Source organism: Salarias fasciatus, chromosome 5 (assembly GCF_902148845.1).
Source record: "Salarias fasciatus chromosome 5, fSalaFa1.1, whole genome shotgun sequence".
NCBI classification, from domain to species: Eukaryota; Metazoa; Chordata; class Actinopteri; order Blenniiformes; family Blenniidae; genus Salarias; species Salarias fasciatus.
The window spans coordinates 17,025,663-17,052,654 of NC_043749.1; the positions used below are offsets into that span (position 1 = coordinate 17,025,663).

A 26,992-nucleotide genomic window follows, 5' to 3' on the forward strand; every position below is an offset into this window, starting at 1 on the left:
CCAATCAGCTGACTACAACTCTTCACAGTCCAAACACTCCCATCCACCCCGGTACTGGCCACTATGCAACCAGATGGGCCCTCAAATAATCCCACTCACTTCAGATTAAAAAAAAATTCAATTGTGTGTTTAGTAATATGACATTAGGCAACTAATAAAAGAAGAATGAAATATTTTTATTCCTTAAAAAAGACATGCTGATGACTTTAATGTGTTTTCTCTTAAATAATGGACCAGATCTTTTTTTTATGACTGCAGCATGTACATGTTAAAGGAATAAAAATATTAGGAAAAAATGTATTCCTCATCAAAAACAGGAGTGCAATCCTGATTTTTTAAGGATTTTTTCCTCTGAATTAAAGACAAAGGGCAAATGTTTGCTTCTGTTTTGACTTGTGGCTCATGCCTCATTTGTTTTGACAACTCACTCCACTGTACTGCAGAAGAAAACAGTAACATGGGCAGGTCAATCAGTGATCGCCTGAATCTTCTGCGTTCACAAGCAAACTGCGTTGGACTTATCATCATGATGGACTATTCTAGATCAAAACACTCGGTGAGTGAACCAAAATAGTGTGTAACAGGCAGAATGCAGGAAGAAGGTGCAGAAATACTCCATAACAGAGAAACACCACTGTCTGAAATCTTAATCTAATGCTAAAGTGTAATGATTACACGTTGCAAGAAAAATGCACCACAAATATAAACTTTTCTTTTTAATAAATAAAATTCATTCACTGAGAAAAAAATTGAAAATGCAACATTCTTCATCTAAGGATTGCAGAGAAATACAGATTCAGTCAGATTATTATATTTTACTTGGACTTCAGGTTGTGAAATTTGGAGAATGAGAGGAGAAAGAATAACAGCAAAGATATAAATGTGGTGGGAGAGGATGGTGGAGAGGGGGAGAGAGGAAGGAGACAGAGGGGACTTAAAGTATTGTGCTGATTCACATCAAACCAGAAGAGTCAAGTCAGCTGAGAACTGAGGGAGATCAGCTTTTCAACACTTATCCCCTCGAGGAAGCATGAAGAGATCAACCTGCCTACTGAGAAGCCTCAAGACTTAAATATAAAATCCCTGATTATTCCTCTGATTGTAAATTAATAACTTACCTTTATTTCCCCGGCCTTTTCTGTCTGCTTTTGTAATGCAGACGAGATTAAGTTGTAACCCTGAATATATTCTTTCGTTTTCTGTGCGAGTCAAAGGCCTCAGACGTCATTTACCGGCTCCGATCCTATTACAGCAAAGACTAAATGTACGAAACCTGTTGTCACAACTGTACTGAGAGAAAAGATGAAGGCAAATAACATACACAGGCATTTTAATTAGGACCAGGTGGGATGTTTGTTGGCTAATGAGGCCGCGGAGGAGTGGAGAGGGGGGTCATCAGGGGGCAGGAGTGGGCGGCTTAAAGAGTCCAGTCTTTCTGAAGTAGCGTACGATGAGCGGCACCGACACCAGGGTGATGCTGATGCGGACCGGAGCGAAGAGCTTGTGGATGGCGTAGGCCAGAACGAACGTGCTGGTTCCCGCCGCCATCTTCGACTGAACCACCGCCTCGCTGAAGCCCAGTTTGCAGAGGATGGCCGCCATGTCGATGCCGCTGAGGAGAAGATGACAGATTTTAAACACATCACTGATTACGGAGTAAAAATCTGTCATGAATGACAGAGCACATCCACGAAGTCAGTCATACCCATGTTATCAAATCATCTTTATAGTGGCCACTGTTTTTAGAAAATGACCTGCAGGCAACCCACAAGGCAAAACACTGGCTAAACTGCCTTTGCTTTACACAATCTGAGCAATTACAGACCTAAAGGTCAGTTTAAACAAACAAGATTCTTAGTCTGTTGTGATATTGTGGTTTCATTCAACATAATGATCTGTTTTCCAAAAGGATTTATGATCTTTTCAATATGATTTATTAGTCAATGTCAGGTTTGTAAGAATGTGGATGAAAAAATGATTACATATCGAGAATGTGATATTTTCTGAGGTGTCTTTTAGCAAAAAACAGCACAAAATATTAAGTATCAGACATAAGACATACATAAGAAAAACAAATTGTGAACCAAAAGCGGGAAAAAATGAAACTCAAACTCAAAGGCATCCAACAGCGACAATTCACAATAAAACAATCACTATGTGAACACTGAAAAATCAAAGTAAGTCATAGTTTAGATTGGTAAAATAAATCCTTGAAATGGTCCAATTCATGTTTATCTCCACCAGAGGGAGCCAGACTCAACGTCTGGTCCTGATACAGTGGCCGTTTCCTTCCTGTTGATGACAGTATGCATCCTGGTGAAACACTCGTTTGTTTTGTGGGATACTCTTTGCTTCCGAGCAGTTTCGTGGGAAAAATGTGTGAAGAATGAGACAACACGAAACTCTGAGCGGCTTCAGTCAACACAGAGTCTGTCACACATTAACAAGCCCCCAAAATGAAGTCAGCTTGATAAGATGATCCATCTGCACCCGGACAACTGTTTACCCAGCGCCCAGCGCCCAGCGCCCAGCGCCGCGTTAGCGGGCCGCATGCCTCGGCTCGGCGCTCACGGGGTGATAATGCTGCGGGCCGCACAGCCGGCGGGCAGTTCAAAGGTCATTATCAGCTATAGGAGGAAATCTCCAAGCTGTCAGGCGCTGTCTGCCAAGCCTCTTTTAGTATTCAGCGTCCTGGCGCGCCGCCAGACGGACGAGGACCCAAAACAGTTTGGACTGACCGCCGCTCCGGCCTTTCACAGCCTGTCGCCGTCACCAGACTCGACACGCTGAATTCAGTGTGGGGAGACTTTAGATTCTGCACACCGAGCACAATGGCGGGGAAAAATGCTAGAAGGAGAAAATGAGCTCATGTTTTATTCAGGCTTTAAAGCGTGAATCGGGCGTCCGTGTCGCGGACTTTTAACAAATGCAGGGTCGCTGTAATGAGGCTGAAAGCCGAAATACTCAGAGGCTTTGTGATCGCTGGTGTAACAGCTCCCACTTAGATCACATTTACATCAGAGATTACATTTCTCAGCTCAGAGATCAGTCGCTCTCTGAGCACATCCAGACGGTATGAATGAAAACGCTGCTTGATGATTTAACAAAGTGCCGTTTGAAGTCGTGCTGGTGTGACACCCTCTTCCTTTACTGCAGGTCCGATTTGTCCTGATCTCCTTTTTACATCAGTTCCTGAATCCTCTGTCTGCTTTCAGGAGGAATTTCATAGTAATACTTCATTCATAGACTAAATTCTCTGTGAAATGTCGTAATAATGAAGCGCATGCTTAACGAACAGCGCATTTTTCAGTGCATCTTCACTTACAGTAGGATCACATAACTGTCTCAAATATTGATGAAAGGTTCTCTCTCTTCCACTGTAGAAGAATCAGACATCAAGTCTGTGTATTTTGTGTGTTTTCCCCACCTTTAAAGGTCTGAGAGAAGTGTGTGTGTAGAAGTAGGCATGTGTGCTGCATGGAAATGTACTGAAGGCATCAAATCCCCAGATTCCTCCAGTTGTGTGTGTGTGTGTGTGTGTGTGTGTGTGTGTGTGTGTGTGTGTGTGTGTGTGTGTGTGTACATGTTTAGGCCTTATTCTCTTGCAGAACAGGTTTTCGCTCTCCGCTCATTAGCTCAATGTACAGAAGTGCTTGAATGTGTGTCTCACTTTGCAGACCCATTTAACAACCTTACAGCACAAATAAATAAAACCATACAAATACATGTATGAATTTATCCACCTGTTCCTCGTCGCCGCCGTCAATCCCAGCTGATGATATGATCATTTCCTACTACACGTCATGCAAAATGTCCATAAAACTGAAAACTGGAGGTTTTGTACCCATTTCAGCTTTTTCCATAAGTCAGCATGGCAGACCTGTCACCACTAGATTCAGGAGATTTATATGCTTGATTTTCCATTTACAGCAGACGTGAAACAGAAACACTGATAATGAAATTAGAATTTACCTATATATAGCACCTTTTATTCAAGCTGTATCAAAGCGCTTGACTTCATTATTTGATATCCAGATATTCATATTCACACATTCTGCATGTATAACAAGTTAAAATAGGCACAATATGTTAAAAGTCTGTTTGTGTGTATTATACAATAACTAAGGTGATTATTAAGTATAATAAGGTTCTGAATTATAGGTGCAGTCCAGTTTTATATACACAAAGCTGAAATTAGAAAATCAGACCTTTAAACAAATGAGTTAAAAGGATTGACTGAACAAATACACACTGCACTGTTATTTTCAGGTGCATTCTATCAAAGATGTGAAAATACTATGTCTATAAAACATCTGAAGTGTGTTATATAGCTGGAACTACTGTAGTATAGTTAAAAATAAAACAAAACAAAAGAGCTGATCTTGTTCTTACCTGGATATTAAAAGGTAAAACATTCCCAGAGACATGAGTGAGATCCCGATGTGGAAAGAGACTCCCACCGCTCCGTACTCCTTGAAGACTTTCTTTAGCTGCTGGGTCTTGGAGGGTTTTCCTCCCTCTGGCTCCGGGTCCTCCGGGCCCTTCGCAGTAGACGAGGTAGTCGAGTCTTCCTTTAAAGTTTGAGCATTCTGGACCGAAACAAAAAGAAGCCGCTTAGGAAAAGTGGAGGAGGCAATAATGAAATCAGAGGACGGATTGAGACGACAAACTCTAAATACAGACAAAGCTGGAGACGAGAAGGGTGAATTAAACCTGCAGACTCAGAATACTAATGTGAAGGTGTCGCTTTCCAAACAAACGAGCCCCTCGCAGCCGGTGGATTACAGCCTCTGATTTATCGTTCACTTTGCAGCAGAGGAGCAGGAACTGGTGAATCTTTGTAATGATTGTTAATAAACATGATTTCTACACATCCTACCATCTTCTACACCTGATTTATTCAATGCACTTTTTTTTCAATTGCAATTTTCACTTTTTTGAGTTTTAAGTTTCTGGGCTGTGGGAAAAAAAAAAACAAAAAAAAACAGATACCCGGCAGAAACTTTGCAAACGGGTTTAGTAATAGGACTATTGTAATTATGAGAAGAAACAGAAAATCATGAATGTTGTGAAAGTCCAGAACCAATGTTTGTTTAAGATTAGCAGCAGAAGACACGAAAATCCATAGGAAAAAACTGACTGAAGCCTGACGCACCGAAATACAAACAACGGATTATTGTTTTGAAGTTTATTATGAAGAAGATTCTAGTGAAGGAGAAAATTGCATACAGGCTGAAATACCTAAGAAAATGGAAGAACATAACAATAATAAAAGAGAATATTACTTTAAAATCACAGTTTTGTTTCCAGACGTGTTGGCCTTCACTGACACTGTTTGGCCCCATGATTAAGATAAGCTGAAGGAATGCGACTGTCAGAGTTAAAGCTCTTTAGTTACAAACACATTAATCTCTTCTGCATGCAGAATTGTTGCTTTTCAAAGTGAAAGTCTACGATACAGTGACCGTTAAGGACGAAAAAAAAAATAGTCTATAAAAGAGATGGCATGGTCTACCTTCATAAAATTCCATAAGAGTTTTCAGCATTACTGTTTAGTGGCAGGATAAAAAGTTGGCCTGGGGACAAACACTAACATATATTAAGCTTTGTTGTGAGAACATTTTGGGAACCCCTGTGCTCAATCTTAAAATTGAATAGTTATATTTAGAAGAAATTAATTCAAACCAAGGTGTGTCTAAACTGTTCTCAGCAGGTGAGACAAAAACTTCCAGTACAGATCGATGCGTGTCTCCATGTTTGCACAAAGTTGGCCGGAGAAGTTAACAGAAGGACAGAAGGGCATGAAAACCACGTGCTGGAACGGAGACGTGCGCGTCACTCGCGCAGGTCAAACAAAGCCCGGAGGTTTACGAGCGTCCTCCAGTCAGAGCGGCCCAGTCAGCTGATCCAACACAGACTGCTGCTGTTTGCATTAGGTAATGCACATTATCAGTCTTCCTTTCACACACACTCATAAAACAGGTCAGTCGATTTCTTCTACACACACAAATACACATGAAGAGACTCTTACAAGTACACACACACTCACTACTTTGTGCTCTGTCACACAACACACACTTCTCTCCAAGACGAACAAGCAGCAGACGTGTGACACAGAGCAGACAGGGCGCAGTGTGTGGAGCAGATTAATGAACTGCAGAACACAAATACAGATTTTGAAGTGCTGAAGAGGACTGATGGTGAAGAATGCAAGAAGCTCAAATAAAAAAAAAAAAGGTAAAGTTAAACTTTAGTCTGACCTGTTTTACAAATATGAAAATTCAAAGTGTGTATTCAGTCTGAAACCTTGACCTAAAATGAAAACACTTACACAACAACCTTTTATTGGACACAAATCGATTGGAGTGGCTGCACATAACGTATTCTGTTTATTGATCTGTTTACTCACCTAGTTAACTAGCCATGAACTCCAAAATGAGAACGCTTTCCCACATTGCAAATGCTTTTTTATATGGGTTCATTGATTTATGTTTAATTTACATTTAGCACAACGTCCCAACTTTTTAATCTTTTTTTTAAATTTAATTCAATCTGGTCAATAACAGGACAAATAGAGATGTGATTTCCGGGCATTTTAGGTTTATCTAAATACATGCTTTGAATCTGGGAGCGGGGCGAACTCACACACAGGTCGGTTTGTAGGCATCATAAATTTTCAAGCTTCTTTTAATTTTTAGCCTCCTTGAAGTTATTATGTCCAGACTAGTGCTATAATTATCAAAAAATCTCACTGAGAAATAATTTCTTTATAAACTTGTTTTATGAAGATTATAGTTTCTCTAGTTTTAATTATTTAACAGGATGAAAATAAAAATCAGGGTTTCAGACTGAAGTGGATTATTCAGGCTCAGGTCTTTGTGTTATCTTCAGCTTGTATGGAAAGTGCTGCATGTATGGAGCCTGAACGACTGATGGAAGTCAGAGTCACGAGAATTAAACTGATCTCAGCTGACAACGGGGTAAGAGCAGGGTCAGCCCAAGATGGATCAGTAGCCAATCACAGGGCAGACAGAGACAATCCCCCTCACATTACGCTGCACAGCTGATCCACAGTCAGCAAGTCATCTGACCAGCATGTCCACACAGGCAGGGGGAGAACATGCAAACTCGGGAAAACTCAAACCCAGAAACCAGCTGGAGTCCCCATGCCGTGAGGGAAACAGTGCAAACCACTGCAGCACCAAAGCACAGCAGCAGGAACAGTTCCTCTGATACAGTCACATATTAACTTTTCATAAGGCTCATATCTCCGATTCCCATCATAAAGTGTGAAACCAGGTTGAAATGGTTTGGCGATGTGTTCAGGAGCACAAAGCAGACCACTTTACTGAAACTAGTCTGTTTTCCTAGAATGAACAGTTTCAACAGTGACTTGTAAACATGTTGATAATATTCTGGGATACTGCTGCATGCAGCACATTCAGACGGCTTCGACATGGAGAATAAAATGGCTTATTTTTAAACCTGTTGAAACTCTGACCTCATGACCTGACCTCTAACTTAACCTGTATGTGGTAACCAGCTAAAAACTCACACACACACACTTACACTGAAGCTCCTGAGCTTGTAATGACTTTTAAAACCAATGCGTTGCATGAACAACTCTTCTCTTGCACGTCTGTATTTGCCATTGCATGCATTTCGAGTTTGTTGTGCGTGTTTCAAACCTACTTTGGTTTTCTTTATATATCTGTGTGGAGGTGTGACAGCACCGCTCCAGGCCTGTTGCAAATATATGACAGCGTTTCCAGTACTTTGGTGTGGACAGACACATTTCTTGATGCAGTCTCGTGTGTATGGGTTTAAATGTTGATGTTAATTAGATTCATACACAAAAGTTAAGCCTAACGCTGGATCTGAACATACAGTATCTCACATTCATTCCCTTTTTTTTTTTTTTTTTGCTGCACTGCTGCCATCCTGGGAGCTGATGAAAGTCTTTCCTTGTGGTCACACAATCAATCTGGAAAGCGGAGACAATGAAGAAGAAGGAAAGATCAGGAAGGACAAGCTGATCTTTTCTCTTGACTGCCATTTGTCCTGCTGAATTTTGGCCCGAGCCCCCCGCGCGGAGCAACGGTCCTGGCAGCGTGCGCCCCGAGCTGCCAACAATGAACAATGGCGTAGTGCAGGGTGGGTGAAGGAGCGGGCCTTTTGCCTTTCAGAGGAGAAAAGGCCGAGCTCAAAGTAAAGGCGGGCAGCGCTGTGGGAGGGTCATGTGAGCTGTGGCAGAGAGGGCGCACAGGAGGGGAACACTGAGGCTGCTGTGTCTGATAACAGCTTTTCAGAGCCATGAAAACACATGCAAAGTCACAGTGGCACACAAACACACACACACATACAGAGAGACGGAGGGAGCTGGGGAAGTGGCAGCGTCATGTCTAGCTTCTAACTAAAACTGCTCGCTTGCACATTGCATTGTGGGTATTCATCAAAGTTGTGCACGGGAAAGAAAAAGATGTGACCAATATTGCTGCACAATATCAGATCAACATGATACATTTGTGATAATGCAGAACTTCACGAGCCGTTATTTTTACTGTTGTGCTTCTGACTTCTGGTCTTTCACTACCAGGCTTAATGTAATGTACTGCTGAAATAATATGAACTGTTGTCGACACAACACTCTCGTTCAGTAGGACTCCAACTGATTGGCCAAATGTGTTTCCATGCAGTGCACTGAAACATAAAAGTTAGTCCTTTGAAATATGTATACTGTGAATTTTGACATCATGATGATGAATTTATCATATATTTAGTGTACTGCACAGCCACAGCATTTATTGAGGCAACAGTGTTAGTCTCCTTTATTTCCAACTCCTACAATCTATTTAGAAAAACACATATATTACTTTATATCAGGTGTATTGAACATCGGCAGAACGTCCTACTCGACATGCAATGTGTTAAAAAAAAAAAAAAACGACAACAAGAAAAGAAACACTAACTGCAGCATTTCAATAACAAGAAACTCGTATCCACTGGGACACACAGTTTGAGTGTGACTGACAGACAAACACCACAGTGGCACCTCAAACGAAAACAGCTGACTGAAGGAAAACTGTGTGGTGAATGTAGCAGCACAAACCAGCAGACATAAACATGTCTGTCTGCAGTGAAGCTTAATGCATTACAAAATCTGACCCTGATATAAATGCTTCTGTGCCATCAAAAAAACAATTAATATATATATATGTATGTATGTATGTATGTATGTGTGTGTGTGTGTGTGTGTGTGTGTGTGTGTGTATGTCATAGTTTCAGATCATTGGTGGTTGTTGTGTCATTTAATAAAAAGTGAGTCACTCTCACAGCTCTCCTCTCTTCTGCTGAATCATCACAAAAGCAGCACATGACCAAACAGTAAATGGAGGTACGTCACGTTCACACGTCTGAGTTTGGCCAAAGTGACTCTGTGACCTTCACACTTTCTCTGAAGCAGCCAGAGTCACTCCAGTGTTGTTTCAGTCACAACTCGGTGCAAATGAGTCAATTTAAGGTTCTTAAATAGGAGAACAATATCCGTCCTTCTGTTGAAGCATGTTGACTTGTACTGTAATTATTAATTAGAAATAAATAAATATTGCCAGAAGTTGCAGACTAAACATAAAAAGCCACCAGAATTCCAATTGAAAGCTGACACAGTCAGAGCTCGGAGGACACCCTGCACACGTCCCCAGCACTGTGCTGTGCAACATTGTGAAGAAGAGAAATGCCTGATAAACTGTATGTTGCAGTTCTGAAGTCACACTTTAAAAGATACAGTCCAGGAGCTGAGCATGGCTGCACAATATATTGCAAATTCATCATTATCATGATATCGACATGCACAGAATAGATGTTGCAAAAGACTGAAGTGTGATTGTTCTCATGCACTCATGCTCTGCAAATCTGAAATATAATTTCCTGTAGTCGACTTTAAATGAAATCATGTTCATTCACCTGATGTCATGCAGCTCTAATTCAAAATGCCTAAACTGTAACTATTTTAAATCAGTCAATGCCTTTCATAAAACACAATGTAGCAAAGTGTCATGAGTGTCTCAAAAACTGAAAGAAACTCCACAAAAATGTAACTAAGTAAATGAAGATGTGGAAAATCTTAAGGGATCAGAAAGTAGGAGGGAGCACCAAGGAATGCTGGTCTAGATTAAAAAAAATCTCTCCCGTTGATTTTCATCTCTGAGTGTGTGTTAAAGGAGAACAACTGGAATGTTTCATACAATGGAATATAATAAAAGATTCCATGTGCTACAGTTAGTTGTAGTGTCTCTGGGTGTTTCCAGCCTTGGTCCTGATCTGGTCCTGATCTGGTCCTGACCCTCGCAGGTCTGTCCCTGATCTCTCTGATCCAGCACACCCCTGCATGTGAGGTGTGCAGATCAGCTCTACTCTAAATGACACTTTAGGCACAAGTTGAGGGAGCAGGTTAATAATACATGACCACGCGGTCACGTAGCCGTGCGCGTCATGTTTAGTTGTGTAACAAGCTTGTTTTGCTCCCACGTGCGCAGCTCCAGAGAACGATCCGTGCACGCTGCCTTTTGCATATTTTATACCCAAGTTCAGAGTCCTGATCTCACACTGTGCCTTCACCACCAGTTGAGCAAGGCACGAGCAGGGGTTCAGATCCGGACTGGAGGGGTTAAGGGGGGGGACAAACACAAACACCCGACACGAGTAAATGGTTCAGTTTACCCCTTTGTCCCCGTCAGCCCGCTCCTCTCCCGCGCCGCTCCTCTTCGCGGCTGCAGACGTGGACGAGGACCTGGTCTGCACCGTCATGGTGGATCGGCTCGATCCGCTGGAGACTGTAAACAAAACACGCGCCGCCGGCTCCGCTCCGCCGTTATGGCGCCTGTCTGCGTAAAAGAGCGGCTGCCTGATAACATCAAGCCCACCGCCTTCACGCCGCGATCCTCCAGGGAGGCTCACGAGGTCCGAGCGTGCCCAGACCGGCGCCGGGAAGCCACAAAACAGGTCCTGCCTCCCCAGGTGAGGCTGGGACGGCGGATCGAGACGCGCCGCGGACGCGCAGGAGCCTCGGATCCGCGCTGTCAGAGCGACGCCCCCCGGTCTGCGCGCCGGGGCTCGAGCCGACTTAAAAGCCTGGTCCCGAACAGCGGCTGACAGGCGCCCCGCGCGACGTAAGAACATCGTCGCCCTTGAAACGCGTCCAGGCTCCACGCGAGAACGAGGCGGAGCAGGCGGAACCCGGAGGATCGTTTAATTAGGACAATTTGCGGCTGTAAACATGCTGCCCTGTGCCCTCCTGCGTCCCTCCGGTCCTCTTGTTGGCCGATTATCGCCGACAGCCAATGAGGACTGACGCGCAATCGCAGATAGTACAGACAGGGAGGGAGGGAGGGGGTATTTAAAGGTATAACCCTGCTTACTCATGTAATTGAGTTATATCTACCCGGGGCCCAGGCTATAATCCACGAATCCCACAAGACAGCGGGACTTCAACATCTCTGCTCACCTTTGACTCATCACTCCAAACTCAAAAGTTAAAACCTGCTTATCTATAATAGTGAATTACAATCTAATTTCATTGTATTTTGGTTTCTCTGCTCCAGTGTCCCAAGACAGTTTCAAAACATGCATTGAAAGAGCATATCATCCGTGCATGAGGTGAACCTTGTGAAATGTCTTAATATTCTGCAAGGATTGCTCACATTTGTCCAGACATCAGTATAAAAACAATTTAGGATGTTGTTGTCACAAACTCAGTACCATGCAGTCAGACTGTTGCTGTAATCTAAGTAAACTCTGGATTTGATGCCTACCCAAACCTGTTTTGGAACTTCATCCAAACTCTTCCTTTTCCAGAGCTGCACAACAAACTGGAGCTCCTAAAACAGCTGCTTGAAATCTCCCACCTCCACTGGATGGATTCTGTAAATAGACCAGAATAGAATGTTTTTATTGTTATTCTATAAGAATTATGAAGAAGCAAGGAGGACAGAAATGTGTGTCAAGATATAAAAATTTAAATTGACTGTAGATATACAAAAAATAAATATAAAACACATGCAAAGCAAAGTACACATCCCCTGCTGTGTGATTCCTTCATCTTGCGCTGAGCATGATTGACGGGAACTCTTTGGGAACATCACTAAGTTACAGTGCATGTTGACAGCATTTAGTGAAGTTATGGTACAGGGATGAAAAACTGTTATTTGTACAGTTTGTTCTTGCTTTTAGAGGGTTTTTTTTTTTTTTTTTGCCTGCCTGAAGCAACAGAATGACTCTGTTCAAGTAGGTAAACAATGTTTCTGTTGGAAGTTCTGTTATGCTGTATCACTCTGCTTTCTCATCCACTGAAAGCTTTGAGAAGCTTTCTGTTTAATTATTTTAAATGAGAAGATCAGAGGAAAGCCTTTCTATACGATAGACAATATTACAGCACCAGTTAGAATTATCATCGCTGACAATCAACAAGGTAATAAACTGACGTGGTGCAGTATGTAATTGAAGATGTAAAGAACCTTTACAGTAAAACAAGAATGTCCCATGTTAGCAGGAATGATTTTTTTTCTATTCTTATCTACTACTTACTAGATTAAAGTCACCCAGCCCATCCCTCTGGCAACGAATGCTAACTTTCTTGTCTGTTGTCATGTTAGTGACAGATAAGGCTTCAGGCCAACGCCGACAGAATGAAGATGCTGCTGGAGACTCGCTTCTCACACGTTAGTTCGTCGGAGTATTTTATTCTGCAACAGCAGTCAGAGCAAGTCTTCTATTCGCTACTTAAACGCTTCCTGTGAAATTTTGCAGAGCAGTGCAACAACAGATATGCCAACAAATACAAAAACCGAACAGGAAGTGGTGGGAAAGCACGAGATCAGAAACTGTGCTGCTGTGTCAGTGTGAATAGGCGTTTTTAAATGGTGAAATGTTAAATGAATGCAGATGGATGTTTGTACTGTATTCAGTGTGAAAAAAACTGTACAATATTAAGAACTTCTAAAAAGTCTGAAAATGAAATAAGGACGGATGGATACTCTTTATCTTTCAGGGTAAGAAAGTCAGGAAAATGATTTCACACAGAGGTCAAACAGAGGACCAACTTGTTATTGCACACAGTGTTGTTTTTTATCCACTTTTATCCAGGAAAGTGCTGCTTTGTAATGGCATTTACACCAGTTTAACATCATGAAGTGAAGACAGAAAGAGTGAGTAGGAGGAGAGATAAAAGGGCGGGATGTTGGCAGGAAGCCATGAAAAACAGTCGGCGCAGCTGCAGAGCCTCTGACCTTTTCTCTACAGAGCTACAAAAATCAACTCGCAGGCTGATTTAAAATAGCAGTTAATTTTAAGGCCCTCTTCAGCTTTGTGGCTTTGGCGATATATCCTGTCGGTAAGAGAGTGAAGCATTACCCTGCTAGTGGGAGACTGTTCTGAATGTAAACGTTAAGACAGGACATCTGTGAGAAAAAGTCAGCGTCCTGATAAGTTATTATCTCGCCTCCCTCGGAGAGAACTTAACCGAAGACATTTACCACACTTAGATTGCAGTACAGTAAAGCCTCGTGTGCTGAGGAGCAGAAAATGAAGCAACAACTCAAAAGAACAAGTCCTTGGAGTCTGAGACGGTGGTTTGCACTCTGTTAAATCTGGCAACAAACTGTAAACACCAGTGGACTAAAAGTTCTATGGTTTGTTTCACATTTTAATGTTTATACTTTGTTACTTTTATGTGATCGGCAACTGAATTGCACTGTGAATTTTTGATTCCAAAGTAAAAAAAAATGTCTCCTGATGTCCTTAAGACATTTGTTAGTTAAATTTCCAGCAGATAGCAACGGCCTTGAGGGTGACGTCGCTGCTCAGTGGACCATTTTCATTTGATGATGGTGCTGATGGTCCTGAGATTAATTCCTGCTCTCAGCGGGTGTGGCCATCTCACTACATTTGGGGCGTAGTTTTCAAATGAAATGGATATTGCAAACTGGTATGACAGGTATGAGGGAAGGCATTCAAGGTGCAAACCAACTGGTGTGACAAGTACAGTGTTCAAGGTATGAACAGACATGAAAACTGACCGCTTCAGCAGGAGGAGAGGGAGTTAAGGTTAGAAATAATTAAATAACATTTGTGAGGCTCACATGAAAACTGATTTTTGGAATATTTGGTCTAAGTGAAATGATATTTTGGTGTACAGTACATGCAGCCAGTTCAAGACTACAACTACGAAATGAACACGAAAAACACAAAAACCAGGAAACCTGCAGGAATGCAAAAGGAGAAAAACGGCAAAAAAACATTTTTAAGACCTGAAACCTCCAGTGTTGTGTTTTTCTGTGACTTATTCCTATCATCCACCCTCCTTCTTATAACATGTAATCCTGTGCAGGGTCGCAGGCTGCTGTGAGGTGAGAGTGCTCAACGCTGCCCCACCACGCTGCTCTCATTCTTCTCAGAAGAATCAGAAAATAAATAAATGAAGAGGAAATTCAACCTGTGTGTGACCTTTGAGTTTAATGCCAAACGTGTAGAACTGAAGACTATCATGAGAGACAGTATGATGACCGACAAGCAGCAGCATCATAATTATATATAACTATTGACAGGATTTAGTACTTATTTTGCTTCACAAAGTTACCAATTATAGACATAAGGTAATTCTTTTAATCTTTTCTTTGCTAAGCTTTGTCGGACAGGTGATGTGTCTGTGGTTTACCTACACTGCATGTGTACTGACATGCACTGATGTACAACACTTAAACCCTGCTGTTTATGAAACTTTACATTACAGTGTTATTTGGATTTAGAAACGATGTATGAGGAGTATGTCCTGCTGGAAAAATTAAATGGGAGTGATGGAGGCAGACTGGTTGCTAATGAGTGTGTCAGTGAGAAGTGCTTCACTCAGTAGAGTACTGTACCTGGCACACCCACACCGGTTTTCAGCAGACAGGTAGTGAGTGTGGACTGTAATGTACTGCTGCGTCATCAGCATAGTGGAGGAATGCCTCTCACACTTCCAGGACAAAGGAAACACTGAAGCTTAAGTCCGGCAGGTCCTGGGAACCGATCAGACCCGCTGACCACTGAGCCATCCCTCCATCCATCCCTTTCATTCTGGCCAGCTCTTCTATCATGAGCTGGCGTCCGCTCTGTAGCTGTGGCGTCCACCCAGCTCAGGCCGACTGAAAGGCCTGCCAGCCACCCTCCCTTCGCATGCCTTCTGCCTTTCTTCACAGCAAACATCTCTTCTTCCATCATGTGGTGAGTGTCTCATCAGCTCCTGGCGTCCGTTCGTTTTCCCGCTTTATGTTCCACACATCCGGCCGGTTCTTGCCGCCTCCTTTCAGCATCCCTCTATGTACACAACCAGCTGAGCGGCCACTATAGTGTTTGCTCTATCTGGAGCCAGTCCACGACGCCCTTCACTGGAGAGCCCTAAAGAACTGGGACCAGAGCCAGCTGGCCTGCACTCGCTTCAGCAGAGACACAATGGCCGAGCCAGGCAGCACACAGGAGCCTCATGCAGGCTGGATCCTGCGTTTTTTTTTGCCATCATTGTGCTTCTTTCTGTCTAAATATGCTCAAACGTACTGAGCGTATCCAGAGGGAGCTCCAAGTCAGAGGCCGATCCGCTTAAAACACATCAAGGACTTTGCCTGATGTGAATGTTTGACAAATTACCAAATGTTTGTATTGCTGGGTTACTTTACAAATTGCTGATAACACAGCGGCTATTTTATGAGAAACTCCTACATTTCTCATTAAGACACAGCTTAACCACTGTCAACACGGCACTCCTTCAAAATCACTGTTAAACAAACATGGTAGTCAGCTGTTCACATAAAGCATCACTAAGCCCAAAACATAAAACACTCAAACACCTTTTTTTCTAAGCTGGCTTTAGTCTAACTGACCAGTCTGGACGGCAAGTTTTAGATGGCTGCAGCAGTCGTTACTCATTCATTCTAAAAAGAAGATGTACCTTTATCGTGTTGATCGTGGGTCATTTTGAGAATGTTTTATGTTCATTGCAGCCTGAATTGTGCTATGCTGGTACAACATGTTAAAATGAAATAAAAACCTGCTTCAGATTGTGTTTTCAGTCTCCAAAACTAAAACAGAATTTCAAACTAGCAGTTAAATGAAATGGAAATTTCTACTAGTAGAAGTGGAAGTATAAATATTCCAAAATTCACATCAAATTTTTTTCAAATATTTTCATGAAATTTTTTAAATTGAACCCAAACCACAGAAAGCCCGGGGAGAACGTCCCACAGAAAGACCCTGTAATCTGTTCACAATTTCACGAAGTTTCAGTATGAGGCCGGCATGCAAACCACTACCCCACTGTGTCGCTTTCACATCCAGCGGATAAACTCCACGTCTTCTGACGTCGGTGAAATGCTGTAAACTAATTCAGAGGAGGCCAGGTAAAATTCTCAAAATATACAATTTATTCAAAATATGTTAATGCAACCATCAATATATTCCAGTAATTAAAAAAATCAGTAGTTTTTCTTCTACATCATTGCATCCTCTCATCAAGGAGGCCTTCGGTCTGTGAATACAATGAGAACACAGTTTCCCTCGGAACAGCTGGCCGTCCCTGTCCGACTCACGCCGACCAGGCCGCCACCGCTCAAACTCACAACTCCGTGTTAGTCAGCGGTGACATTTTCACTGGGCGGGCGTACAGGAGCCCGAACTTCAATGAATATCAGCTGACTCATTCCTAGATGACACCGCAGCTTTGGTTCCTTCTCTTTGAAGGAAAAGAAAAAAGAAGGAAGTGATGATCTCTTTGACATGAACTCTCCTTCCTCATATAGAGCCGAAAAACAAGCCGACTTCTACAGTGAAATTGTACAGAATATTTCCACCGCTCATCTGTGATCTCTGTGAAAACACCACATGTGCTGAGAAAAAAGCCGTGCGCTTTGCGGGATTTGTTTTGGACGACTGCGGACAGTCGTGGTTTCAGTATTCCTCTTTACATGTCAGGGTCTGCCAACGCCGATCAGCAGCACTTCCCTTAGATTTCTCAAAGTCAACAACACAGACATGTAAATGCAGAGCGTGGGGACAGATAAGAGCGATACAGACATATTTACAAACTCTGTACAAATATTTGACACTGTACAGCTCACGGTGTGGGAACAAAGTGGGACGGAATTGCATTGTGGGTAGTCACATTTTCAAGGTGGTTATCAAAAGCCCCCCCCCCCCAAAAAAAAAAAAAAAAAAAAACATAAAACAAAAAAAACTAAAGAAATGGCAACAAAACAACAATAAAAATATTCCTACTCTTTTAAACACTTAGAAAAAGGTCAGTGATGATATCACGGAAGACTCTTTGGCACTCACGAGACTGGACGAGCTATTTTTAAATAAAAGGAAGTGTTTCTGGAACTGCTTTCTTGCAGAGGGTTAGGTCAGAAGAAAAAATGCCATATATACTTAAGACCAAACTACATATAGCAGTGAAGAGGGGAGGTAAAGGGAAACAGTCTGGTTTGTCCAAAGAAAGATAAGTCTGCATTACTATTCCAAAAAAAAATCACTGTAAATATTGCCTTGCGGTTTCCCCCCATTAACTAACTGAAGATAGGATGTTTATTTTACCAACATTTCAACATGTCAGAGGAGGAAAAGCAGGAGCCTCATAATGTTTTCAGGGCCTAAATACATCTGTGAGGACAAAATGGTATTCAGAGAACATGGAACATCCTGAAATGTGAACGAAATGAACACTTTTCCTAACGCTAGTTCTGCAGGATCTAATTCAGATACTCTGTTTGGAGCCACAGTGACTTTTACAGCATGAGCACTGTGTTTGGAGAACAGATTTCTCTATATGTATACAGCTTTGAAATGCTTTAATCCAGAACACCATGATGCGAGTGAAAGAGAGAACATTAATGCAGTTTGAGACTTGAGTCTCAAAAAGTCTAAACAGCAGAAGCTGTAAATCAGAAACATGTTTCAAAAGAGCTCCTATTAGTTAGATTTTTTTTAAGATCCTAAAACTTGGGAAATGTCCTCATTGCTGAAATGTGCTTCCTATGAATGATTTACTACAGCTTTACTGTGGGGAAATGTGAAGAATGCAGGAGGCGTTTCCTGCATCGTTCAGCTGAGCAGAGCTGTTGTTCATTTTCCTACTTCCTGATGTGCTTTTTCTGGGATTTGGAGCCAAAATATACCTGCTTTTACCAAAGATCTGACATGTAGCATTAATGCTCTGGATGCTGTATTTTCTAAGTTTACTTATTTTCCAACTTCATTTGATATTTTCAGGTAGTTGAGCTGCATTCAAGGACATCTGACGCAGTTTTTTTGGGCTCGCAAACGAACACATATGAAGATCAATGATGAAATAAACCGAGGCAAAGCTACACTTCCAATAATTATATTTACAAATTCTGCAATGAAACAAATACAGTGACTGGGAGAAAGTAGAGCCACACAATGGCCACCAGGGAAAAACATGAACAAATAACACCGTTATTTGTAGTGACACGAGTAATTCTCCATCCCAGCAGGACGGTTTGTGGTCTCATAATACACACACACACACACACACACACGCACACACACGTGGCAGACAGTAAAACCATCTTCACTTCATGATTAAAATTTTTAATGTCAGAAGGTGCTTAAATGAAAAAAGAAAAACTCATCTTTTGCTCCTTCCACAGCTCATCTCATTCACACTCTTCACACGGCTTCAAAATAATAAATACACTCAACGTCAGGAATCATAATAAAACCTTTTTTTTTTTAAACATAATAATTTTATAAATAAAGAAATGTACAGTCATCTTCAACCATGTTTGCTTAAATTATCAATAAGGTTGAGCACAACGTGGATTACGCATAAAACAAAGCATAACGTGTCAGTTTGGGGTTTGATATGTGAGGACGGCGAGGCGAAGTGACACTTTTCAACACCAGTGCAGAACTTGCTGCTTCCTGTCACCGCTCTGGAAAAGCACACCTTCTGAAATGGATTTAACACTGTTTATGGCGTTCCTTCCCTTTAACTTTTGCAGGCAGTGACCACGAAAAAAGGCGTCACGGATCGCTTTCTGCTACAGTTTGTGTGTTTTTCTAAATACACCACGGTGCATTAAACCATCAGGAAGTTTTCCTGTTCGTCGGGAAAAGTCAGGAATGTGGCAGACAGAGCAGAGCGCTGCAGTCTGACGACGGCGGGAGTTCATCCTGGAGGGAAATGAGGCCTGATGACGAGACGAGAAGTCACTTGTTGTGTGTAAAAAAAAAAAAAAAAAGAAGAAAACGTCTGTCTGTGAGCAGAACATGCAGTACCTTGCAATCATCTCACACTCTCCTGATGCTTCCTGGGTTAAAACCTTGCACTGAATTAACTTCTGTTTGAATCCATCTTTTTTGACGGATGAAAAGCCTCCATAAAATCAGAGGGGGACTCCTCCCGCTCCTTCTTCTCCTCTCTGCTACATTTAAAACACGCCTGCGTTCGGGGAAGGAGTCACAGGTAACGAAGGTGCAAGGAGAAGTTTTCAGCTTCCTCATTTCACCGTCTCCAGAGTTTAGAGTTGGACCGAAGGGGGATGTTGAGACCCAACCCCCCCCCCCCCCCCCCCCCCCCCACCGACTTCCTTCCTTCCTCCCTGCTGCAGCGTTTCCGTTGGTCCCTTCCGGTCGGGTGAGTCGGGGGACGCTACGACACGCAGCAGCAGGTCCGCACCTTGGGCTGCTCCTCCTCCACCGGCTGCTTCAGTCTGAGCAGCGGCGGGTCGCCGCTGGCCGGCGTGTAGTAGACCGCGCTGCCGTTGGAGGACACCAGCGGCATGCGGGGGTCCTCCGAGTTCATTTTGGCATCGACGAAGGAGTCCGTGGAGCCGTTGCCGAGGTGGCCGTTGAACAGGGGGTGATTCAAGAGCTTGGCGGCGGCCCTCTGCTTCTTCAGCTCTGACAGAGTCTGCGGACGCTCCCGCGGCCACGCCTCCTCCTGGGCGGGCGGCGTGCCCGGGATGGCGGAGCCTTTGCTGGACGGCGGCGCGCTGCCGTTGGAGGGTGGCTGAGGGGGCGTGGACGTGGCGGTGGAGATGAGGCCGTTCTGCTTGCTGCTGTCTTTGAGGATGGTGGGCAGCTTGGACTTGTCTGGCAGCTCCACGGCCACAACGGGCCGGACCTGCGGGACATCGACCAGCGTTACTTCAATTCCCCCACAAGGCCTCTCTTTTAGATAATTAAAGACACAGTCGCCCTGCTTGCTGCGCCACGCATCAGATATCTTTGATCTGCTGCCCACGATATTGATTTCAATTAAAATGAAACACAAAGTCAATTTGTTTTCTCTGCTACACAGAAAGGACTCCAAAGAAACAGCTCTTCATTACATCCCCAGAGTTATTTCACGATTAAAAGCTGGAATGCACTTCTTTGTGCAACACACTTGGACATAAAGCGGTTTTCTTGAATTTTATGAAAGCCTTTATATTTTACAAAAGCTATGTGACGCTCATGACACTACATGCACTGGGACTAAAGAGTTAACAATCACCCAATCAAACAAACCAAAGGCCGTAACCATGACAGATACAGTACAACCATTGATCTGATTGTGTGCTAACTGGCAGTTATAATAAAACAAATCTTACGTGGAGTGTTTGAGTATTTTCCTGATCAGACTCCTTCTCCTTTTCGTCGTCTTCCTCTCTTCCTCCCCTCCACACGATGGCCTCGGTCTCGTACTCCTTACGACATAAGTTGTGTCTGTCGGACAGACTGGCTCGCCGCACCACTTTTCTATGGAGGGAAGTGAAGTTCTTCAGTCAGATGAAGCAATTTCAACGACAATGTGAGGAGAGCCTCACTAAAGCTCATTGAGACTGAATAACACGTTTGTTTCATCTGCTTTTACATTTGAATGATACATGACCCATTTTTCACCAAAGATTTGCCTCATTTTTACACCGATTGTCCTTCCTGACGCAACGAGGGTAAAACCTGGTTCCTACAAACTGAGCTGTCAGATCAGACTGGGACAGATGTTGTAGTACATGTAAACGCCAGCAGAGGTCAGGACTTACCCACGGCTGCCAGCGCTGGAGGTCCGTCTGCACAGCGAGGTCTTGTGTTTGAGCTGAGACTTCATGATAATGTCATGCTTGTGCTTGAGGTCCAGCAGGATGGCTCTGAACTCCTCATCCTCGCACAGATCTGAGCAGAACGGAGAAAACACGGGTGTCAGCTGCTTTCAGTGTGGCTCACACATGGCCCACATGCTTTGGTTTACCAAAACAAGTGAAAAAAATGACACGAATAACAAAAATCAGTGTACAAGTGTACTAAATTAGGTTAAGTCTTTACATTTTCACCACTTTAAAGCTACTAAATCATCAATACTCCTGGATATGTAAAAATATAAAGCAAGTAGAAGTGAACACTGTTGTAGTTTGTCTTCCAGGAACACCTGGACCTGCAGTTTGAGGGAAATTAGCCTCCCTCGTACACTGGCACTGACTGAAGAAGCTGGAAATGAACCCCTGCTGAGACAGGATGTCGGTTTTCTCAACCCCCCACCGGCTGTGTTTACAACCGAGCGCTGAGGTGTAAATGTACCAATGGGGGTCTCCTCCAGGAAGGTCTTGGCGTTGAGACTGGCTCCATGAGACACCAGCAGCTCGGCCACATGCATCTGAAAGCAAAACGGCTAATTAGGATGAATGGCTTCACTATCGGGAGCGTTCGATCCGAGCGTTCCCTGACGCGCTCCACCTCACCTGACCCCAGCACGCCGCGGCGTGAAGCGGCTGCCAGCCGTCCGAGTCCCTCAGGTCCATGCGGGCCCCGCCCTCCAGCAGCAGCTCCGCGGCCTGCACGTAGCCGTTCGCCGCCGCGATGTGGAGCTGCGAGGGCAGAGAAGGAGCACTCACATCTCTGCAGCACACGGGGTTCACAGTTGATTCGCTTTATGTATTAAAATCCCAAGAGAGGGTTCTTAGTCACTTCCAATTGTTGACCTAAAAACCCTTGGAAAAACTCTCAGACTTCACATTTGACTCTAACTTTTTGATTAGGCGGAAATGTCTGGAAAGATTTTTAATATTTCATGAAGTTGGATTCGGCGCTTCGTAGAAAGAAAGGTCAGTTTGATTCTATTGGAGTCAAACTTTGCTTTTCTAACAGATTGCTTTTCCTGATTGTTTCGTGAACTCGTAAATGCAGCCGCTGCTGCATACCGGCTCAATAGGTGAACAGACTGCTCATTAACAACACCGCCTCACAGCCCTACGAGGAGCAACGCTTCCAACCGCACTCTGCAAGGATTCCTCACATATTTCTCAGGATATTTTCAAGAAATGAGTGAAGAGAGCAGTAATAGAGACGCATGAAATAACTGTTCACGTCTCATCTTTCTCACATTTCACTCATGATATCAAAACTCCTCAGCAAGTTGGAAAGAAAAAAAAAAACGAATAGCTGTTTTTTTTAGGTAGACGTGTTAAAAACATGAATGCACTTTCAGTTTGAGATTAATTGGAAAAAACATTCAAAGGCATTTTTCATGAATCAAATACAACTAAAACAGCTTCTCTTGAGGATCAAAGACAGAAAAGTCCATTTGATGTAGTTTTCCATGGGAAAAAATTGGTTGTAGTTTCAGAAGAAGTTAATTTCAGAACTAATTTCAGGAAAAACTACATTTGGAAACCAATTTTTTTTTACTGTATAAATCAATATTCTGTTCTGGTTTGCTGTTAAATAAGAAATGAATCAGTTGCAGAGAGATGCTACAACTGACTGTATGCAGATTGGTCTCTTCCATGCTTTAACATCATGGTGCTCAACAGGTGGCTTAAAACTATAAAGTGGCCCACCCTTGTTTTATTTATTTAAATGTGTGTATGAAAACACAGTTGAGTCTGATGACTGTTGCTCCTCTGTGTTTTCAATGCGTTTGTGAGGTGTTATCATTCGTGTCCAGGAGACTCCTGGAGCAAAGACTCATAATCTCACTGAGATTTTCCTGGCGTGATGAAGGTTCATCAATAAAAATGAGAAAAACGGCCTCTGCAGCTGAAGCTGAGTCAGGGTGAGCAGCTGCGGTTAAAGCCTGCTCCTGCTGCTTTCAGACAGCCCAATCTGCAGCTCACAAATTTACTCGTAGCAGGAAACAATTACAAGGAAGCAGGAGCTGTGAAGAGCGAATCGGTGCACACACACACTTATCACATCTATATAAACAGGAAATGAATTCCAGTCCTGAACTCTTAATCGTCTCCGAACTGCCTGGAATCATCTGACAGACACAGTCTGTGCAAACCTGCAGGTATCTACCTAAATATAAAAAAATCAACATGTTTTTAATGGCACCAAAGGTAAAATCTCCTCCTGATCACTTATACGTATAAGATGTAAACAGCTGATAAACTGTTGAAGCTTTACATGACACGCTGGATAAGGACCAGATAGAAAATCTGCATAAATGCTCAAGGTGATGTTTTAAAAAAATGAATCAGTCTGTTGTGTTTTTAATTACTTTTTCATGTTTCTTGAGACACGCTCTGGTCTGAACTTGAAAAGCTTTGCAAAATGAACAAACAGCCGCCGTCCTTCAGCCGAGCGACTGCTCAGGCAGGACTTTCATGGTTACCATGTCGATAACCTCCGACCCCACTCAAACCTTGGCTGTGTGAGGAGGGACAATATCATTGGTTGAATCCTACCTGCTCTGAAATACCAAGCAGGTTTTCGCAGATTTTCTCTGCAGGAAGGAGCCGAGTGCGAGCAGCTGCTGATTTTCACCTCTGGACATGGCGCCTCTGTATCACTATCAGTCCTGTTATTGAGGGGAGGTGGACTCACACACACTACATGACTCAACATCAGTGACTGGAAAGGTCAGAATGTGCTGCAGAGAAAAATCACATCATTTGTGTGAAGATCACGCTGCGCTACTTCATATGTACATTTAAACTACAGAAAAGGGGACAGACTTTAAATGTCTGATCCTTTTCAGAGGCTAATTACTCTTAATTTAAATGTATTTGTGAACATCAAAGGACGAACTGAAGATGAAGAATAAATTCTTTCATTACATCAGCTGATTTCTCAGGGTTTTGACATAATTGACATGGAGATGCCATAATAATCGAGCGTTTCTGAGGGATGTGAAGGTTTCTCTGGCCCTAATGCACAGAGCGCCGTCTGGCTTTATGCTTTTTGTCCGACACACCTGAACAGTTTCAAGGTCTTAAAGTAGGTGACCGCACATGGATTATGAGAAGAGGAAGTACTCCCTCCAACATCTTTTCAATGGGACATCCATTCGGTTTCACACATCGGAGTTCTTTCACAGGGCTCAGAAAGCACTGCTGTATGTGTGGAAGCGCTGCAGAAAGCCCTTTGTGGCTCCTGGAGGAACCGTGCAAAAAAAAACTCCGCTACAAGTGAGTCAGGGTCGAATGAGACCGAGGTCTGCACATTTAAAGAGAAATTAGACTATTTGTGGATGCTGCCGAATGACTGTCCTGCAGACTGAAGCGTAGCTGGACCATCCACATTCCTACCAGCAACTTTAATGACATGTGGTTGCAAAACATGGGGGAAAAAATCCCCATCAAAATGCAATAGCATTTCTTTCTACTAAGCCAAAGGGAAAGTTTTGGCGTTTGCATGTTTTTGCAGGTTAAGTTAAATGGTTTTGGCTCACTGGTGTGAGAATGGTTCTCCCTTCATATTCCAGTAAGATGATGCTGCGTCTATCACACAGGGCCATAGCATCCTGTGTCAGATAATAATGGTATAACATCCCTCCCCCAAAACACAAAGCAACGGTCTCATCACATAAGATATTGGAGATTGCCAGTGTTTAATTCTGAAATAAAATAAAAAAAGGCTTTCTGAGATTTAGAAATGTATTCACAAATCATCCACATTTGGAGAGAGGATTGGAGATATCTTCACAATCATTTCTTCATCCGTTTTACTTGTAAGATGAAGATTTCTTGCAATTTCTTAGAACACTTTATGTCACTGTTCTTCAGTTCTGAACATTTCATTTTCATTTCCCTTTATCTGATTTTACTTTGGAAAAATCTCTGACCTCTTGATGAATCAGCTTACAGCCACCTGACATCAATACAACCCACTGCTCCTGCACCTCGAAACAAGGCCACAGAATTTATCTCACAAGGAAAACAAAGGATTAGGGTTACATAACTTCCTCCCAGTTCCAGGTCCCTTCCATTCTGCTCTGCCAGCGATTTTAATAAGGCATGCTCCAGTTTGCTTCATCATGCTCCAATGAAGATTAAGTGAATGCATGAAGCAGCGGGACAAGCCGCTCAATCAGACAATCTGGAGTAAGACTTTAAAGATCAACAAGGTTATTTTTGGATACCACCACCCCGCGGCTATTTTCACCCGGTGCTCTGTCACCGCTTCCGCAGTGGAGTTCATCTCTGATACATAAAGGCTTCGTTAGGCCTTCTGGCATTAAACACCCCCACTTAGGTTATTTTCACGCCAGCAGTTTTTATTGTGCTGCTCACTAGCGCCAACTTCAGATCAACACTGGGAGCCCACTTATTTTGTCCAATTTTTTTGTTTGCCTTTTTTTTTTTAATTGTTATTTATAATTATTGTATGAAAAAAAGTAATCTCTTTCATGGTGTCGACTCGGGGTTTGAGCGCTGGGATTTCACCACGGACAACAAAGGTATGTATAAAACGGGAACTGTCTGAAGATATTTCGATCAGTGTGGGATGAGAGGCCACTGAACCAGACACGGTGGAGCTCAGAAGACTCAAAATCGTTTCACCGACACAAATGATACCGAACTTCATTCACTGCACTGCCATTCACATCTTCACTGCCTCTGCTGTCCACGCGCACACAATGGAGACGCCCGCTTGCTCGTATAGTTGCTTCTAATGAGTTAATATCGTAAAAATACAAAAAATTAAATTGAAATTTCTTGTTTTTTTTATGTTTACATTTCTATGTTTATTTATTTGCTATGACTGAACACGTATTTGTGTTGTCAATATATATATATATCTGTAAATCCAAGTCAAGCTGAGGGCCTTTCTGTGTGGAGTTTGCATGTTTCACCTTGCTTCTTGTGAATGTGAGTGACTGTCTTTGTCCTGTGACCAATTCTTGATCCGTCCAGAATTTTCCAATAGAGTCAGCTGAGAGTGCTGGATGGGTGAATATGCTGTAGTATTGAAATGTTACATTAGTTTAGACTATCAAATCAGTGTTACGCTTTTGCAAAACCAAACCAAGGAAAACTAACGGAGCAGTAAAGGCTTCCAACTATACCTGAGTGGACTGATTACATAAATAATGTATTAAAATACATTTAAATAAATTAAAATACAGTTTATAATGCTGTATTTTTACTCTGGTAATATACTGGAAGGTAAGACGGGCAACAACAGAATAATATTTGCAGTCTCATTTTGAGCATTACGTGACTGCTGAAAATATTCACAACGACACAACAAGACACTCATCAATAATTCCATTAATATGGTTTTCAAGTCATGTTTTGCAGTCAGAGCGTATTTTCTTCATTAACCTCATTATAGTCCCTCTTTATGTGCTATTTGTTGCCACCACAGGTTTACTGCAGTCTAGTTAGTGCTCTGTAAATCATGACTGTTTAGCTACTGTCTATGATTTGCATTCACAGCAGCTGAAGTCGTACGTCTGCACAACTTCATAAAACGATACAGCGGATATGCCTCTAAAAGGTTGTAACGAGTTTTTAAACGTCCGATTAGCATGAAATGTTCACAACCTCGTGAGATTTATGTTGCGGAGCACATCATTTTTAAACAAGTGAGTGAGCGTTCTGCTGGAGCCCGCTACAGTGACATTTAGGCAATATTCCCTTGGCATTAATCTCTACGACAGTGTTTAATTATTTCTATATTGCTTGGTTCAGTTATTATAAACAAGCAAAGATTAGTAAAAAAAATATTGGCTTCAGCA

The 26,992-nt window shown here is 42.6% G+C and overlaps 2 protein-coding genes across 3 annotated transcripts in view; both read right to left on the reverse strand.

Moving 5' to 3' along the window:
- Positions 1-701: 701 nt before the first annotated feature.
- Positions 702-11,410, reverse strand: fam210b (family with sequence similarity 210 member B). Its single transcript, XM_030092564.1, has 3 exons — positions 10,720-11,410; positions 4,393-4,589; positions 702-1,612 (listed from the first exon to the last, which is right to left on the reverse strand). Exons 1-3 carry the CDS (start codon positions 11,176-11,178, stop codon positions 1,396-1,398), a joined length of 873 nt encoding a protein of 290 aa, XP_029948424.1. The 5' UTR covers positions 11,179-11,410; the 3' UTR covers positions 702-1,395.
- A 5,018-nt stretch (positions 11,411-16,428) lies between these two features.
- The window catches only part of ppp1r16b (protein phosphatase 1, regulatory subunit 16B), a 97,105-nt gene continuing 86,541 nt past the window's right edge, over positions 16,429-26,992 (reverse strand). For both annotated transcript variants that reach the window (XM_030091487.1, XM_030091488.1), the window contains exons 7-11: positions 21,768-21,893; positions 21,607-21,682; positions 21,075-21,204; positions 20,643-20,790; positions 16,429-20,173 (exon numbers count right to left, since the gene is read on the reverse strand). In XM_030091487.1, coding sequence (XP_029947347.1) covers positions 19,700-20,173; positions 20,643-20,790; positions 21,075-21,204; positions 21,607-21,682; positions 21,768-21,893 — 954 coding nt within the window. In that variant the 3' untranslated portion in view covers positions 16,429-19,699. The remainder of the gene's footprint in view (positions 20,174-20,642; positions 20,791-21,074; positions 21,205-21,606; positions 21,683-21,767; positions 21,894-26,992) is intronic.

Excerpts from the sequence above, each read along its gene's own strand:
- fam210b (XM_030092564.1), bottom strand. The coding sequence starts at position 11,178 with ATGTTCTTACGTCGCGCGGGGCGCCTGTCAGCCGCTGTTCGGGACCAG. Across the intron at positions 4,590-10,719 it reads GGGCTGACGGGGACAAAGGG|AATGCTCAAACTTTAAAGGA; the intron begins GTAAACTGAACC and ends GTTTCGGTCCAG. Across the intron at positions 1,613-4,392 it reads TTTTACCTTTTAATATCCAG|CGGCATCGACATGGCGGCCA; the intron begins GTAAGAACAAGA and ends TCTTCTCCTCAG.